This window comes from Dacryopinax primogenitus (assembly GCF_000292625.1).
Source record: "Dacryopinax primogenitus strain DJM-731 SS1 chromosome Unknown DACRYscaffold_7, whole genome shotgun sequence".
In the NCBI taxonomy this organism is placed as follows: Eukaryota; Fungi; Basidiomycota; class Dacrymycetes; order Dacrymycetales; family Dacrymycetaceae; genus Dacryopinax; species Dacryopinax primogenitus.
In genome coordinates, this window is record NW_024467204.1 from 558,266 (window position 1) to 575,010 (window position 16,745).

A 16,745-nucleotide genomic window follows, 5' to 3' on the forward strand; every position below is an offset into this window, starting at 1 on the left:
CTGAGTAAGCAACATGTTCTAGCAGGTTCCACCACAGAGGTATAAATATAAGGCCTACTCTGCCTGGGGACTGTCTCTTCAGACTTGGTCTCTTAGGATCATCCACAGGTACCTATACTGTAGATAGGTCTCAGTCATCAGGTCTACTCCACTTCCTTGTTGCCTGCTTAGACTCTTGGCACTCTTAGGTGAGCAGACTTAGTCAGCCTGTGTTGCCCTAACAGGGTCCATAGCACTTGTTGCAAGGGTCCGTAGTGCTGTGCAACAGTCAGTAGGGCTCCAAATATCTGTGGGAATACTGGCCCAACACACCCTGCTAAAGGTGGGGTTGTTCAGTGCATAGTGGACATTGGGGTCGAAGATTACATAGCTCGGGACCAGCTGCTCATGCCCTACATGTGACGAGAGAAGTGGTTCATCTAACCCTGCTACCAGTACTAAAGTCTGATGAATGCTGCATGTGTATATGGCGCACTACCCCGGCTCGACCAGTTGGCGTTAGATTGAGTCCCTCCTGCAGCAGACTTCCTGTCAGGGGTTAGACAAACTCTCCGTTTGGTAAATCCGCACCCTTCATCCTCAGCCAGACGCACAGAACCATTGCACATATGTCTTGTTATAACTACAGGAGAAGGTACTGTACATTGGGCTCAACTGATAGAAGTCATCATGCCGTCATCTCAACGTCCTCATTTACACCTCCCTGTGGCACAATCTCATCAATGTCAAGCATCCAACTGGCCTGCCCGCCGGAAAGACGGGTGCCAGGCCACATTTGTTCGTCCAGCTTAGTCTGCGGACCCGGCGTACGCAGGTGCAACAACCGGGTGAAATGGGACAAGATCCCCAGCTTGCCAAGTACGGATACGTCGAAGAATCGTGACCACGGACATTGATCGACCAACGACGCTGATGGATGTCTCTGGACGAGTCATCGTTTCTTGTTGACGACGCAACAGGTAGATCACCCGGTCCACGCTGAGTGATCGAGAGAGGCTTTTGGATGTCAACATACCGCTCCTTGTCGAATGGAACGTTCCTGCCCAGTTCCATGAGGATAACCAAGTAAGGCATACCTGATTTCGCAAGACGCCTAGCGAGACCAACAGGTTGGAGGCACCTCAAGGCATTCGAGTACGGCCTATTGCTGAGCGTCACCTGCTGTGGACGGCGGAAAGGTTGCGCGGATCAAACAACGCGTTGGGCTCATTCGATCCCCGATACGTGATGAAAAGGAGATGTACGGATGCTTGATTATACCACCATTGGATCGCGGCCCCTCTGGCCCACAAGTTGGCTAACGTTGTCCTGATCCAAGTCTGAGCCAGTTCACATGAAGCAGAAAAAGGGGGGCATACCGATCTAAGTTGTTTGGGAGAGCTCCAGCTCCCGACAAGACAACCCAGTGATGGAAATTGACCCAAGTATTGTCAAATGTCTCTTTGAAGTCGCTGTCGAGCACAGGTCCTAGAAGCGCTTCCAAGTACGTAACCAGTGTGATGTTTGGTAGCGGGATCGGGTCCTGAAAGGTAGCATCGCTAGCTGCAATCCTTGGGCATAAGAGCAGAAGCCTCGCTGCCAGCTCCCCAATGTCGCGTCTCGGGATTATGCCGCTACCGCATAGCTCCGTAACCAGCGTCTCCAAGCAATCAGGTAATTTTTTTCTTTTAAAGAGAAAATGAGCGGCACAAAGCGCCAGAACAGGTTCCGAGGGAGTGTGGGTAAGATATGCCATTGGCTCCAGTTGTATGCCATCAAACAGCCGCATATGACTCGACACGGCGAGTTCTGCCGTCTTAACGGCCTCCTCGGTGTGCAGCACGAGATTAAGGTTTATGAGGGCGGAGAATATCGAAGGGTGCATCCTGTGTTCTTCTCCGCATGGGGTTCATTGCAAGTCAACTTCATAGTCCCTACCCAAAGAGGCTTGTATGACGGATTTATTGTGAGGTGAGCGTTCCACCTGTCGCAGCGGTTACAATGAGATAGGGACCATGATCTAGGGGATCCTGCTCACAATGGACGACCGTAATAGGATGCGTGTAGCCAAGTACTTAAATCACCCATCGTGCGGCTCTCTGCTGCCTTCTGAGCCCATTGATCGAAGCCTAGAGAGTAGTACGGTGGGAGTAGCTGCACACGCTCCTCGCTCGATCGCTTGGAGCTTACTGTTCCTGCATGAGAAGAGACACAGACACATGAAAAGTCGAAACGCACTGTTACACCACGGCGGCTCGTAATCTTCCAGCTTTCCACTGGTGGCCATGAAGACGACCCACAACGGTGCTGATCTCTGAGCGCTGAGCACCCGTGAGAGGATCCAATAGAGGTTTCGGAATCCTGCAACTTCATCAAAGTAGATTATCACCGATGCGTCGGAGCCGCGCAGCACAGACAGGTAGGAGACCAACTCGTTTGTGGCGGGCTCGATGAACTTTTGTTGAGAAGGGCTGCCCCGGTTTATAATGGTTGTTGCGTACGTCTACGGAGACATGAGATGCCATCAGATAGGTACGAGAATACTCCTTACTGTCTCCGCATTATTGACAACATCTTCCCAAAATTGATCTCGGTATTCTCGATTTCTTCCCTCCATCTTCTCATTCCACGCCCTTAGCTTTGGCACATACTCAGCCTCTGGAATGTCCTTGAGGCATGTCAAGGCATGCTTAAGTGCTTCGGATAAGAACACTGCTGCTCTCCAGTGTGCCGTATCTGACTGTTGGCTGTCCGTACTATAACGACCTTGCAACGTCTTGAAGTACTTGAATACTATAGGGTCCGGCAATGGGTATCCCGGTGCGTCCAATTCTCGGATATTGGCCGGTATACAGAACACTGGTTCATCCTCCGGGGTGGGGGAAATGCAGTCGCGTCGACCGTAGCCAACCTGTTCACGAGGTTGGTGACAGCCGTACAAAACAAGATCATCCAGATACCTCTTTCATCAGCCGGGACTTGCCCTGTCCAGAGGAAGCGATGATGTTGAGACACCGCGAATAGTATACCCAACGTGAGGTCTTCAGGTCTTCCATAATGCCGACGCCTCGGGGTTCTAGATACTTGATGAAAATTTTCCTTATCTCATCGTTTTGGTATGGGATTTCAAATACACTCGCAAGCTCTATGGTTTTCGCTGAGTTCCGTGTTCATCAACTTCCAAGTTTAAAGCCATACCGTGATTGATGTCCAGCCTATACAGCGGTCAGAACAAGAAAGTTTGGTTTTCAGAGTTCTCATCTGAAGAAGTCCCTGTGTTTTTTTTTCCAAAGGAAAAGAATAATCAGAACACGAACAGGCACCCGGGCAGCCGACAAACGACTGACCGTCCTTCCAGCTTTGCCTTAACTTCACAAAACGCTGCAACAATGAAGGCTTTCCCAATGCTGGTTAGCGACCCTGAACCATACTGGATGGAGACTGAACTCACGATGCTGGATCGCCGCGATGACATCGTCGGCCTTAGGTTCTGCTTTTGACCCGAAGAATGTCTTCACCATGAAATCTCTCCATTTTTTATCTTCGCCACTTGGGTCAAAGGATGGCCAAGGTTCAATGTCATCCGAATATTTTAGGAACCGCCGAGAGATTCGGGCCCTGAACTTCCTGGTGGATTCCTGCAGTTCACGGAATATGGTGATGTAGCACGCCCTCACGAAGTTATCCCATGTGGGCGCTGTGGCGAGCTGTTTGAAAGACTTGCCCAAGCTTTCAGCAACCTCTTTGCGTATATCTTCATGGTTCAAGAACTCGTTCAGGCCTGAAGACATGGTGGATGAGTGTAATTGTGTTTTCTCTGATGTCATTTTGTTTCCGTTTTCTTCCGTATAGGTAGGGACGTGTTGAAGGTCTCATCATGTGATTTAGTTCCTTTGAGAACAAGTGGTCCTCTGCTGGACAACAACAGTGTACTCCAGATGATACTCGACAACCTCTTTCCTTTGACCTCCTCTAACACGCGATCTGCATGTCTGTACTTCTGGACGCGTGGATGGCACTGAAGTGGATGTGCGCGGGATCGGGCACGTTCGGCGGGGCATATTTATATTTGCTGGTAGAGTGGAGTATTGGACTCAACACGCCTGGGTGAGCAGTTATCCTACCTTTTGATCTGCCTTCTGATCATGATACGGACAAGTTGACGCACTGAAGTCGGCCGGAAAACACCTCTGGAGCGAGATCTTCTGGGGCGTAATGAAGGGTATCGCGGTTCCCGTTCGCGTTCAATCCACAGTCGTCATGGGGTGATAATATACGTACACGTCCGTCTCTACCGCCACGCTTCACCTTCAGATCCAGTGGAGAAAAAGACCAACTGCGTCGTCCAACTGCTGTTGGAGCCGCGCAAGAAGATCGATGAGCGCATGGCTTTTCATATTGTATCAATAGATAACATTGTTATATTATGTACTAGCACACTGTCCAATCTAATTACATATTATACCATTTATCCTCGTAAATTGTTATTGTGCAAACCACAGTCTTGCAATTGGCTTGGCAGCACCGCCCCGTTGAATGAGATGTCCAGCGCATCGACTGCGCTTTTTGCTGCGACCACTTTCCACATTGCTTCTCATCGATAGCGTCCGAATGCTTGAGGACTGCGCACGGCCCTCTCGCACGATAAATGTGCCCTCAACGACTCAGGGACGACTGGATTAGACGACCCGTAGGCAAATATCCCGTTCGGTCGACATGCAACTATACGAAGACAGCCTGGCTAAGCCTCTTACGGCCCAGCGCACCGGGACGTCCTCTGCCGCACCCCCAGCTTATGAGTACGTCCTGGGACAGACGGGGATGAAGGATACCCCTGTCATGCTGAGCGCCTCTACTCCTGCACCCTCAAATCTGCACATGGATCGATCTCATGCCCCCCCCCGTAGGAAGCCAAGCCCCTCCGTTAGTATTATCCCGTGTACGTGTCTATTGAATGTACTGACCAGCATAACCAGATACGAGGATCTCCCTGCACCCGAAGAGCGTCTGCACTCCTCCAGAACTCGAACGATCCTCCACATCCTTTTACGGGCCCTCGAACCTGAATCCCACCGGCAAACAAGGCGTATTCACAACCTCATCGAGGCGACCCGTGCTGCTCGTGCGGAGTGGGCTCACCGCCGGGAAGAATACAGCCAGGTGAAAGAGCAGAGGGACCCGACTATGTGCGAGAGCGAGGCAGCTGGATGGGGCTGGTCGGGGAGGCACGCTTGTGGTTGGAATGGGTGGGTGAAGAAGGACGAAACGAGGGAAGGGATCGAGATGGTGCACATACATTCGGGAAGGAGGGCAGGTTCCTGCAGGAGGAGGAGGGGATGTTGAATACTCCGTATATGCGCCGGAATATGTTGGATGTGATTGTATTTTTGTCTGATCATGTAAAGTAGTTCTCGAATGTCATGTTCTCCGTGATTTCGTTTTGATAATATGGCAATATCTTTTGTCTCGTCATGGTAAACTTCAACTCGTTCTTCTCATGATGCTTGTCTGAAGACCAAGATCCTGCCCCATGGTTAGCAGTCACCAACGTTACTGTGCCTCGAAGCTTTGTACGATTTCCAGCGAGGCAGTCGCTACATCCCGTGACATCCAACTGTCCCGCCTGTCCGGATCAAAGTCGGAACAGTCGATATCTTCCATGTCCGGCTCGAATTCCGATTGGTCCGACCAGGCATTGTGGCGCTTTTCTCTTCTCTACGACCATGGCGAAGGAGAGGAAAAACAGCAACTCCAAGGGAAGGTATGACCGGCCTCAAGGTTCCTGGCGAACTTTACTCAGTGTGCGCTCCGGTATGACCTTGGTCTGGCTTGTGCTCTTCGGGTTTGGGATCTACGCGCCGTGTACTCTCTATCGTGTTTTCCCCGGAACTGGGCTACTAGCAGCTCGGCATATAGCAGATGTTGGCTATGCTCGATATCTGGGAAAACAAACTGCATCGAATACAGTCGCATACCTGGGTATTCCCTATGCTGCACCGCCGCTGGGTAGTTATGAGCTGGCACTTGCGAGCTCAGACCCACACTGATGCCCAGCAGGGGCACTGAGATTCCGCAAACCTGTACCTGTTGATACTACTCGCGTCTCGTCTGCGCTTGTCGATGTAACGCAATATCCTGATTTTTGCGTACAAGGATATGCACCATGGGTCGGCAAGTAGTCCGTCATCCTGGTGTGGAAGAACGCTAAATTGACCGTCTACAGCGCCTGACGATAGGGGCGGCGCGGGCTCTGAAGATTGTTTGAAAGCACGCTTTTCTGGGGAAGGAGTGGAAACACCGAGCTCATACATTTCAGGTTAATGTGTATACTCCAGTATGTGCAAGACGTGGAGACGCGCTCCCAGTTCTGGTGTACATCCACGTACGTCTCTCCTAGTGGTTCCTTATATTGTTACATCGATTTCCTTAGGGCGGAGGTTTTTCGTGAGTTAGTCCCCTGTGATGGATATTCACTAATGACAGATTTGATAAAGCAACGGAAATCCCCGTAATTGGTGAGTTTTCGTGCTGTATGTGAGAGGGAACGTGAAGAGTTCCCAGGCCTTTCGATCAATGGTATGTGCAGCGTTACTCAGATGTCAACCCGATCCTGATCTCAGCAAGGGTGAATGACTGCCCCAAGTTTATTGGCAAGCCGAACTATCGATTGGAAAGCATCACGCTGACTTTTCACAGCCGTTCATGTGTATTACCGACTCACCGCTTTTGGCTTCCTTGCTGCCCCCACATCGGCGTTGGACCTCAACGTAGGCTTGCACGACCAACGCGCTGCGCTACGATGGGCCCGATCGCATATAAGCGCTTTCGGCGATGATCCGGACAGAGTGACGATCATGGGCCAGAGCGCGGGAGGAGCGAGCGTGTGGCTCCAGATGCTCGCCGATCACGCGACGGGGGAACAACTCTTCCATGGCGTAATTGGACAGACTGTTTCGCGCTCGGGAACACGAAGACCAGAGCGGAAGGAGGTGAGAAAACTCCGAAATTGGGGAAGCGGTAATTGACGGCTCTTGTTTGTTTGTACTGTAGGCGGCATTCCGCACTTTGGCCGCCAAAGCCGACTGCACGCGTGACTCGCTAGACGAGAGTGTGGAATGCCTACGCGCAGCCAGCATCAGTGTGATGGTTCGTGCGGCAGACGATATGATAAAGGAGTGAGCTGTCACAGTATTTCCGTCGTTCGGTCAAGCTGATGGAACCCACAGAAGCGAGCATGCGTACAATCGTTGGCTCCCAGTCCTTGATAGAGAACTTATCAGGATTACCCGACGAGGTTGATGAACGAAGGCAAGTTGGCTAAGGTGCCGCTCATGGTTAGGTAAGGTGTCAAAGGTTGGATTTTGTGGAAGATCTCACAGCGTGATGCAGGCATACAACTAACGATGGAGGTGGAAAGGAGCCTTTGCGGAAATCGCTCAAGTCGCGGTTCCCCCATATGACGGAAAGTGAATTGGACACGTATGAACGACTCTACCCAGAAAGAGATCCAAACCGAGCGGGGAATGCACTGGGTGAAGTAGGCCTCCGGTGTTCGGTGCGCATGCTCTCTCGCAAGAGGAAACTTGAAGTTTCTGATGGATGAGTAGACTTATCTGTTGGGAATGTCGCTCGACATGGTGTATGCGTACCGATGGTATCAGCCAACGCCGCCGCTTCGTCTTCCGGCTGATGTTTGGCACAGCTCGGATAACTGGATGATGTTTGAGGGAACGAGCACTGGGTAAATTATCCGCCCCAGGCAGATGCAGTTTGCTAACAATGACCAGCTCCAACGGAACAACTGTTTTTCACCAGCTGTCGAATGAACAACGTGACTTCTTCCATGAGATGCTCGCATACTTCACTTCATTCGTGCGCAGTGGTAATCCCAACACATACAAGCTAGAACGCAGCCCCGGATGGCCTCTCTACACCGATTCTTGGAACAGGCAGGTGCTCCAACATCAGTTGAACGAGGTCCCTGAGGAGGATGCGAGTGGGGAGGACACAACCACTGCGGTTTGGCAGGAAGAGGTCACTACCGAGGAACAAGAGAGATGTGCAGCGTTGTTTGATATGGTAGAAAGCTGCGAGAACTGAACGTGCGGGTGTACGTTTGCGGACAGCTCATTAGGGGTCCTGCGAGCGGCGATAAGAGCTGGCACTCAGAGGGACAGGCCCAGAAATTAGTAAAAGAAAATGCTGTGCAAATTTGTTTCCTTGGGTTAGGCAGTTGCACTCTCTAAACGGAAGTAAGTATACTTCCGGAGTAAGGGTCCAAAAGGACTCTCAACAAATCGAAATTTTGCTTCCAGAATTAGGTAGCCGCACTGCCGCCCCCCCCGGAAATTTTGATTCCATTTCTTTTTCCGTTCATCCGGGTGGCTGTGAGTTTGGACCCTTGTATCTTGACGCGCGGCAGACAAGCCCTGGTTCCTGGATGCAGGGAAGCAAATACGGAAGCATTGTATTTCTGCTTGCGTGGGAAACAAATTTGTTGCTCCCATGGAGCCGGATGGCTGTGTTGCAGACCCTTCACTGTAGCACAACCACAACAGCAGGACTTTACAATTTTGGAAAAAGCCCGGATTCGACCGAAATTAAACGCCGATTGTCCCTGACCAGCAAAAGCTATGGGCAGAAGCCGTTTGTGGACAGCCGGGACCCCTTATCAGGCGACCAAAACGTCCACCATATTGTCGGAGCCGTGGCACCGCCTCGGAGGCAACGTCCCTTGAACCGCATTTCCTCTACTACCATTACAATCACTGTACTTATACCCATTGCGAGCATGTCGACGCTTTCTAGTGTTGTATCTAAGCTAGTGCGCGCCTCACATGGGAGCGCCATTCCCGACTCAGTGCCAGACGAAGATTTGGATCGTGTGGTTGCTGAGCTCATCCTCAAGGAGGCGCGCGAGAAGGAGCTCACGTACGGCAAAGAAGGCATAGGGGCGTATCTGCCGAATGGAGGACAGTGTGTACGCTTATAAACCTATGTCGATTTGAGTACTAATATGTAGTGTAGAGGAGAGAGCAACCTCCCCAAGACGAACAAGCGATTTCTCACCACCATGCTTCGGAACGTCGATGACCACAACACGAGTGTCATTCGTCAACAACAGCTTGCTGCTGACCTTGCACGGGAGGAACGGGATAAGGCAGAAGTTTGGGAACGGATACGACAGGATGAGGACAGACATGAGCGGTTGGATGAAGAGAGGAGGGAGAGTAGGAAGAAGGAAGCCGATGGTGCGAAAGATCGGATGAGGAGGTTATTGGGAAATAGCTTGAGGAGGGAAGGGGAAGGAAGTAGTGGGAGGAGCAAACACAGGGAAAGAGGTAGTGGTGAGAGTCCACGATCGAATAACGACGACCGGAGATCTTCGAAGACGTCCCACTCGAGATATCGTAACGGTGATCACAGGAAGCGTACACGACACGACGAGCATGACTTTTCTCCACGCCCACACAAACGTCGACGAGACGATCGAGAATACTCTTCCTCCCCACCGTCTCAGAAATGTGGAGAACGTATTTCCTCATCACCCCCGCACAAATCACACTCTCAACGACATCGGTATGACGATGTATCACCTCCCCGACGGCGACGGCCAGAGCTCGCTTCTGACGAAGACGAAGACGTCTGGCGACCTAGCAGGCGACGATCTGTATCCCGCGAGCGTAGAAAGCATGAACCTCGGCTCGAGTCCGATTCATCAGCTAAATCCACTCTTCCACTCCATCCTGCTCTGCTCGATCTTGACTCCACCCCGGTACCCAGCTCTCCACCAATGTCCAAAATGGACCGGTATTTCGACGACGCGTATGACCCGCGCCTGGACTTCCAGATCTCCCAGGACGGGTTTGTCGAGTCCGGCCAGTTCGAGGGTTGGGACCAGATGCTGGAGGTACTCAAATTGCGTAAGGAGGAAAAGCGCCTGCGGGAGTGGGAGCAGGCGGCGCGGGAATATGAAGAGGACAAGAGAGGGAGGAAGAAGAAGAGCAAGGAGGAGAGAGAGCTGGAGGAACGTGGAAGACCGATTAAGGAGCTGCTTGAGGAGACGAAACGGAAATTACGGGAACTTGAGGGGAAGGAGAAAGGGATAATGGATGTGGTGTATAAAAAGAGGGGGGAAGCTAGGGAATGGGATAAGGGGAGGGTCACTTTTTGACTTCTTGGGATGTGGCCTTGACGCTGTACTTGACTGTTCTTGTATACCACACAGATACTATATAAAGTGAAAGTTGTTGGAGCTATGTTGTTTACATGTATGACATGTAGAATCCACAAGATCCAGAGCACTAGTTCACTTCATTCTTCATTCCCAGATAAAGGACGTATCAACCTGTGACATGTACTTTGTCCGCGCCAACTCACGACGTTACATCATCCATATACAACATCAAGTCCGCTTCACTGATCCTCCGCAATCGTCCCGTCGAGGTTAACGTGCCATCCCATCTCCTGCATCGTCCAGCCCCACACACTGCCCGGGACTTTGAGCGTCATCCCATCCGAACTACGATGTTTCCCAGGCTCCTTATGCAGGTTCTCGATCCTGTCAAAGTCTTCCTCTGCGAGGGTTACAAGCTGGGGGCACGGGCATCAGTCAGTACCTGTTCCCGGGACGGGGAGGGGCAGGAAGCGCACGGTGATATTCTGCTTCAGCCGCTCGGGGTTCGAGCTCTTGGGAATAGGGATCGTCTTCCGCTGCACGGCCCAGGAAAGGCACACCTGAGCAGGGCTGATGCCGTACTTGTTGGCGACTGCAACGACCTCATGATCCTCCAAGAAGGTACGCCTTGTCTGGCCCAGCGGACCATAGGCGACTATCTGGATGCCTATACTTTATCTCAGCAAGAGACGCTGGGATTTGGGGATGAGACGGGGAAACCTTTGGACTCGCAGTATTTCTTCAGGGGGATCTGGGGGTGATACGGGTTCACCTCCACTTGGTTTACGGCGGGGACGACCTTGACCTGCGGGAGGAGGACTTCGAGCAAGGTGATGGAGAAGTTGGAAACGCCGATACGCTTGACCTTGCCTGCGTCTGGTACTTCGTAAGATTCGAGGGAGGGAAGGGGAATGTTGGGACGTACGCGTCTCGAGCAGGTTCTCCATGTCCTCCCATACCTCGACAAAGTCCCTCCCTTCCTTGGGGCTCAGCTGCCTTCCTATTCTCTCCATCAGCATCTTCCCTCAGAACCCGGTTAACCATGTAGTACGCACCACTATCATCCGCCGCACAAGGCCAGTGCATGAGATACAAATCGATATAACCAATATCAAGGTTCTTGAAGCTGTTCTCGAACCCTTCTACAACCCGGTGATGCGCCTGATTAGGCAGCTTGGTGGTGACGAATATTTCGGACCTGAGAACGCCGGAGTCACGGATCGCCCGGCCGACGGCTTCTTCGTTCTCTGCAGGAGGGGTGAGTTGGAGGAGAAGAAGAAGGGCGAGAGGGCGCACCGTAGCCGAATGCTCTGAGCGACTATCATCAGCTTCGCCTATCACCCATCTACAATAACTCACGTATCGATATGCCTGTAACCAATCTAGTGCTTTCTCAGCACAAGCACTACGATCGAGTGGTGGAACGCACTTTGAGAGCCTCCCGAACCATATGATACGCCTCTTCGCTCGCTCCTGGCTGTCCCATCCAGCAGCCCAAACCAACCGCAGGAATCCCGTTATACGTCGGCACCGGTACGGACATCGTCTACTTGAGTTCTATGTAGTAAGTTAGAGTAGACGTTGAAAGGACGGATCTGAGGTGTTTAACTTGGCAGCGGGGTACTTATGTCGGAGGGCGCTGACACGGGACAAGTTTTGTCCGTTCATTTCCCCACGCAATGAGTGTCGGCGATAAGCACAGAGAGGCGAGTCATTCTTCGTAAACGCCCTCTTTGTTCGTGGATAGACTGGTCCTACGCTAGGTTGGAATGTTCCATGAAGTGTTCCGAATGAATATATATTATATGGACATGGATTGCATGGAAGGTGCAAATTTATTTGAAGATGATGCTTGATGTCCGCGATTGTGCAATTCTATGATCTCATGAAATAAATTTCATAGGATCGGTGAGCAGTAAGGTTAACGTTGGAGGTATCTACCTAATTTTGTATGCGAGACGGTAGGCTGGATTTCCAATGGCTTGGTATGCTTGGCACTAAATGGGACAGAACAGTCTTAAAATGGATCATAGATGAGGCTTGTAACTGAGATCATCTCGCCCACTGTATTTCACTTGATCGCTGGCTGATATTCCAGCAGTAAAACAGAATTATCTTTCAGCGGGCGTCTATAATAGTTGTAGAATCACTGATTTACCCACTATTATTTTAGCATCGTATTGTCAGCGGACGCCGTATTAGCGTAGAAGTAGTAAGATGATATAATAAATAATATACGATTCAAAGGCCGAGAATAGAGCGCAGCAGCCGAGTGTCACGAACACCGCTTTTTATAAAGGGTTCATCACCAGCATAACAACATCATCTCCTCGACCTCGACGTCCTCGACGTCCTCAACGTTCTCAACGTCCCTCTCCTTCTCACCACTACAATCATGGCAGCACCTTACATAGAACATATCGTCTCCCGCATCAAAGCCGACTTAGACTTCCTCGAATCCCAGTCGCTCATCACCAGGGCTGACAAGGACGCCGCTCTTGCCCGCCTTCCCACCGCTGACGTCCGGTCTGTCGATAGTAAGCTGAGCAACCTCACCCTCTCCTCCGCTACCAACAACAACCCAGGGCAGCGTACCATGCCCGCCCGGCCGGGGTCAGTGATGCCCCCTCCCCCTCCTCCTAGAGCGCAAGCGAAGGCCAACTGGGCGTACAACTCTGGTGATCCCCAGGACCTCGTCTTCCAGGAAGGAGACGTGATCGATATTGTAGAAGAGACGAATGGGGACTGGTGGAAAGGCCGGTTGAACGGGCGTGAAGGCCTGCTCCCAGCGAATTATATGACCAAGCTGTACGTCTCCCCTCATGATTGGTATACACAGACTGACCGCGCACAGACCACCCGCACCGGTGCGCTCGCCCAACCCACCTGCGTACACTCCCGACCGGACGGTATACGCCCCTCCCCCCTCAGAGCCAAAGCAGTACTACCCACCCACGGGCAACCCTCCCTGGGCCCAACAGCCGCCCCAACCCAGCTGGCAACAGCCCCCTCAGCCTACATGGCAGCAGCCCCCGCCCCAACCCAGCTGGCAGCAACAGCCTCCCCCTCCCCAGCCGCAGCCTGTTCAGCAGGACCCGCCCAAACAGAGCAGGTTTGGCGGGTTGGGACAGGTGATGGCTACTAGTGCTGCTGGAGGTCTTGGGTTCGGAGCTGGGGCGGCTATTGGAGGGGATTTGGTTAATGCTATCTTTTAGCTACTTAATGGCAGCAGATGGAGGAATTACGGGTTATTATTCATGTACTATTGTTGCACCGTTTAAGCATGTTATTCCTCACTATTAGTGGCTGCAACTTGCTGTCAACGACGACCATCCCTCCTCCAACGCCGCCTGCTCTCTCCTCGACATCCAAAGTCAATGATAAGAATGTCCTCACGCTTCACATTCTCGACATTCGACGTGAGCAGACAAGTGTTCTATCACACAAAACTGTCCTACGGTGTTGTGAACCTCAAGCCTATAGTCCCAGGTCGTACGTCTATCCCTACAGTACTCCCTTCCTGTCCCCTTCCCTTCCCCTCTTCCCCTGCTCGTCGTCTGTATTTTCTGGGCTGATGGACATGATACAGACGTGCTGGTCGTCCCGAGGAGAGTGGTCAAACGTCTTGCGGACTTGACAGGCGAAGAATTGACAGATATGTTCGACACTGTCCGGCGGTGAGTACACTTCCACTTCTCTATCACCTCCGCGGGATATCTATCGTCGTACGGCGACTTCTTACCTTGAACTAACGCATACTAGAGTAGGACAAGTAGTCGAGAAAGCCTTCCAAGGGGAATCGTTAACCATCGCACTCCAAGTCCGTCTCCCCCTCTCCTCCCCAGTGCACCGCTAACACCAAACCCCAGGACGGCCCCGCAGCTGGCCAGTCAGTGCCGCACGTTCACGTCCATATCCTCCCCCGCCGGTTTACAGATTTTGGGGGAAGGAACGACGCTGTATACCCTGCGTTGGAGACGAACGAGGCTGGTTTACCTGGGCAGTTGGGCGCTGGTGCTGGGAAGGCAGCGGACGAGAAGGGAAGGCTGAGGATGGATAACGATGAACGTGAACCGAGGAGTATGGAAGAGATGGAAAAAGAGGCTGATTGGCTCAGGGGGTTGTTCTAGTTGAGCTCTGGACGTTGAGGACGAGAACGAGGACAACGAGAAATTGAAATTGAAGCTGCATAATGGGTCGTAAGTTGCTAGAATATAACGTGTATCAGTATCTTTCTTTCCTCCTTCCATCGCTCATGAGCTAGCCCATCAAACCCCCCGTGTACTGCACCGTATCCCCCTCTCTCACCCCCTGCAGTCCAAGCGGGAAATCGTCCCCCTCCTCCCAAGCGCTCGGGACAAGCACAAGCGGGCATATCCAAGCCGCACTCAACTTGACCCCTCTCCCCTGGTCGAAGCTGCAGATGCCTAGCCAGGCAGCGGAGATCGCTGCACCCAGAGCGGAGAGGAGGGGCAGGAGACGGCGGACGAGGACAAGCGTGCTAGTCGCTTGCGGTGGGAGGCCGGTGGGGGGCACTTGACGTAGGAGCCATTGGAGTGTTGCGAGCAGGAGAGCGGCGCGTTTGGCTGCTGTGAGGTGGGTGTCGTTGAGCGCTTCTAGCACCGGTGGGGGGAGGTATCTGGTATGATGTTAGTGGGCGAAAGGAGGAGGAGGAGATGGACGTACATTGTGAATCCCCACCAGTTTGCTTTGAACGACAATTTCTCTTTGGACGGTATGAATACCCGAACGACTCGTTGTTTGCTCTTGCTCTTCTCCTTCTCCTTCCCTTTTCCTTTCTCTATCCCATCAGGTAGAGATTCCTCACCAAGCTCGACGACCACGTCTTGTCCACTCTCTACACCAAGCGGCGCGGAAAGCATAACACCGCCCTCTCTGTCCTCCTTCCCCTCCTGTGCTCTCTGCCTCCCAGCAACCTCCAGCGCTTCCCAGACACTCCTCGCATTCCCCCCAGAGGCATTCGACAGCACTCTCAGTACGTCCGGGTTCGCCCGACCCAGAACTTGGGCGATGTTCCCCGCTGCTGGGGGAGAGGAGGGGGAAGTGGTGAGAGAGGGTAGGGAGAGGAGCGTCGCGCTGAGTGTTGTGAGTGTGTTGGATCGCGTGGGGGTACTAGTAGATGGGGGTGGGAAAGGGGTGCAGAGGACGACTGCTTGCTGTGTTGTTGGGTTGGGTGTGGGTTGGGCGGGGGTAGGAGTCGGGCTCTTCGTTGTCGACGTTGATGCTGCTGGTGCTGTCGGTGCTGTGGGCACTGTCGGTGTCGTTGATGTTGTCGCTGTCGGGGCAGCTGCCGACGGCGAGGCACTAGAACGACCAGACAAGCGTCGAAAGAGAGTTGGTCTAGCAGCAGTAGGCGGTGGTGGACAAGCAGGCAAAGGCTTATCCCTGTCTGGTGCTTTTACTTTCTTTGTAGGCGTCGTCTGTGTTTTGCTCTTCTCCTTCACGCCATCCGCAGTCTGCTCTGATACTTTTCTCTCTGAACTGGTGGGTTTGGGCGACGTATGTCCGGACTTGCGCTTCGATTTCCGAGTAAACCATCGTCTGATCGCCAGTTTATCCTGTGCCGTGGTATGCATAGCTGGTTGGTGGGTATAAAGTGAGAGTGAGAGAAGTCTTCAGTGGATGGTACATATACAGGGACGGTTAATGATTGCACGCTGTAGCCTCATTGCCACCTTACTCATAAGCACGCGGATTTACACCAGGAAGAAGGCTGGCCTGCCGTCTACCTATATTACCATCTAGAGCACATATAATATCTAGAAACAGATAAAGCAGTGCCTCGTCGTGAATATGCGTAAGGTCAGCTCGCAGTGATCAAACAACATCAATCCTGGCCTTCCCCATATCGTGTATCCGCAAACAAGTCACAACATTCCTCCTAATGCTTGATGAAACGATAACCTCTGCTCATACACACAGTGAATAACCCACGCACGCTGGATTGATAGCCTCGTTTTGTGCTTCCAGTCATTCACCTCGGCGATAGGCTCCGGCAGATACAGAATCACCGATATTTGTCCTCTTGATCCATGGGGTTGAAGCGTGGCGCCAAGAATGAGATGATCGATCGTCTCATGCAGTCTGATGGCAACGAGGATACTCTACTCCAGGGTAAGATGATGTTCAACTCTTGAACTCCATCTAGGTTGGTGCACTGAGAAGATCAAAACGGTACCGCACCTCGGAATGTGACAATACACAGGAGAACTCTCATCTTCTGCTGGAACTGCGATATATCATTTGAACTGCCAAATCACCACCTAAGAATCCACAGCTTCAAATGGAATGTCAATGTACAATATTGTGGTCAACTCACGCAAGCCCAACTGGACAAACTGACCGCGAATCACGTGCGAGAAAGTAGGGAACTCGTGCTTCAGGGCCGGACAGTTCTCTGACGCGTGCCATTGAGATGTCCATGGCCTACGCACCATTCAACGTCTAACTTTGCTATGCCCCTCGGGGACTCCGATTGTCATACCTTTCTCAATGTTCAGATTTTGTCACTGCTTTTGTCGCCCAGGTGTTGAACTGTTCTTAGTCACGCACACCAAGAACGCTCCTT

The 16,745-nt window shown here is 52.1% G+C and overlaps 7 protein-coding genes across 7 annotated transcripts; 4 read left to right on the forward strand and 3 right to left on the reverse strand.

Moving 5' to 3' along the window:
* Positions 1 to 984: 984 nt before the first annotated feature.
* Positions 985 to 1,663, reverse strand: DACRYDRAFT_21704 (uncharacterized protein; the record flags this gene model as incomplete). Its single annotated transcript, XM_040772509.1, has 2 exons — positions 985 to 1,308; positions 1,359 to 1,663. Coding segments are annotated over 2 exons (459 nt in total), but the record flags the coding sequence as incomplete, so codon positions are not given.
* Positions 1,664 to 2,013: 350 nt separating this feature from the next.
* DACRYDRAFT_115710 (uncharacterized protein) lies at positions 2,014 to 3,770 on the reverse strand (the record flags this gene model as incomplete). The annotated part of the gene is made up of 7 exons (XM_040770059.1): positions 2,014 to 2,168; positions 2,218 to 2,482; positions 2,531 to 2,890; positions 2,940 to 3,124; positions 3,178 to 3,194; positions 3,327 to 3,375; positions 3,431 to 3,770. The coding sequence occupies 7 exons, from the start codon at positions 3,768 to 3,770 to the stop codon at positions 2,014 to 2,016; spliced, it is 1,371 nt and encodes a 456-aa protein (XP_040629593.1).
* Positions 3,771 to 5,681: 1,911 nt separating this feature from the next.
* DACRYDRAFT_115711 (alpha/beta-hydrolase) lies at positions 5,682 to 8,079 on the forward strand (the record flags this gene model as incomplete). Its single annotated transcript, XM_040770060.1, has 13 exons — positions 5,682 to 5,985; positions 6,037 to 6,150; positions 6,203 to 6,246; positions 6,296 to 6,361; positions 6,410 to 6,423; positions 6,474 to 6,494; positions 6,541 to 6,555; positions 6,604 to 6,629; positions 6,676 to 6,968; positions 7,030 to 7,154; positions 7,369 to 7,534; positions 7,587 to 7,720; positions 7,767 to 8,079. Exons 1-13 carry the CDS (start codon positions 5,703 to 5,705, stop codon positions 8,077 to 8,079), a joined length of 1,614 nt encoding a protein of 537 aa, XP_040629594.1. The 5' UTR covers positions 5,682 to 5,702.
* A 642-nt stretch (positions 8,080 to 8,721) lies between these two features.
* Positions 8,722 to 10,153, forward strand: DACRYDRAFT_115712 (uncharacterized protein; the record flags this gene model as incomplete). Its single annotated transcript, XM_040770061.1, has 2 exons — positions 8,722 to 8,955; positions 9,007 to 10,153. The coding sequence occupies exons 1-2, from the start codon at positions 8,771 to 8,773 to the stop codon at positions 10,151 to 10,153; spliced, it is 1,332 nt and encodes a 443-aa protein (XP_040629595.1). The 5' UTR covers positions 8,722 to 8,770.
* Positions 10,154 to 10,290: 137 nt separating this feature from the next.
* On the reverse strand, positions 10,291 to 11,726 carry DACRYDRAFT_21707 (Aldo/keto reductase). Its single transcript, XM_040772510.1, has 8 exons — positions 11,586 to 11,726; positions 11,516 to 11,538; positions 11,453 to 11,466; positions 11,212 to 11,403; positions 11,082 to 11,156; positions 10,877 to 11,032; positions 10,633 to 10,823; positions 10,291 to 10,572 (listed from the first exon to the last, which is right to left on the reverse strand). The coding sequence occupies exons 1-8, from the start codon at positions 11,697 to 11,699 to the stop codon at positions 10,396 to 10,398; spliced, it is 942 nt and encodes a 313-aa protein (XP_040629596.1). The 5' UTR covers positions 11,700 to 11,726; the 3' UTR covers positions 10,291 to 10,395.
* An 825-nt stretch (positions 11,727 to 12,551) lies between these two features.
* DACRYDRAFT_115714 (SH3-domain-containing protein) lies at positions 12,552 to 13,371 on the forward strand (the record flags this gene model as incomplete). Its single annotated transcript, XM_040770062.1, has 2 exons — positions 12,552 to 12,964; positions 13,011 to 13,371. 2 exons carry the CDS (start codon positions 12,552 to 12,554, stop codon positions 13,369 to 13,371), a joined length of 774 nt encoding a protein of 257 aa, XP_040629597.1.
* Positions 13,372 to 13,487: 116 nt separating this feature from the next.
* DACRYDRAFT_21708 (HIT-like protein) lies at positions 13,488 to 14,933 on the forward strand. The gene is made up of 5 exons (XM_040772511.1): positions 13,488 to 13,648; positions 13,746 to 13,833; positions 13,919 to 13,976; positions 14,026 to 14,791; positions 14,839 to 14,933. Exons 1-4 carry the CDS (start codon positions 13,543 to 13,545, stop codon positions 14,284 to 14,286), a joined length of 513 nt encoding a protein of 170 aa, XP_040629598.1. The 5' UTR covers positions 13,488 to 13,542; the 3' UTR covers positions 14,287 to 14,791; positions 14,839 to 14,933.
* The last annotated feature ends 1,812 nt before the right edge of the window (positions 14,934 to 16,745 follow it).

Excerpts from the sequence above, each read along its gene's own strand:
- DACRYDRAFT_21707 (XM_040772510.1), bottom strand. The coding sequence starts at position 11,699 with ATGTCCGTACCGGTGCCGACGTATAACGGGATTCCTGCGGTTGGTTTG. Across the intron at positions 11,033-11,081 it reads GGAGAACCTGCTCGAGACGC|ACGCAGGCAAGGTCAAGCGT; the intron begins GTACGTCCCAAC and ends ACGAAGTACCAG. Across the intron at positions 10,824-10,876 it reads GAAATACTGCGAGTCCAAAG|GCATCCAGATAGTCGCCTAT; the intron begins GTTTCCCCGTCT and ends GATAAAGTATAG.
- DACRYDRAFT_21708 (XM_040772511.1), top strand. The coding sequence starts at position 13,543 with ATGTCCTCACGCTTCACATTCTCGACATTCGACGTGAGCAGACAAGTG. Across the intron at positions 13,649-13,745 it reads CAAGCCTATAGTCCCAGGTC|ACGTGCTGGTCGTCCCGAGG; the intron begins GTACGTCTATCC and ends GACATGATACAG. Across the intron at positions 13,834-13,918 it reads ATGTTCGACACTGTCCGGCG|AGTAGGACAAGTAGTCGAGA; the intron begins GTGAGTACACTT and ends AACGCATACTAG.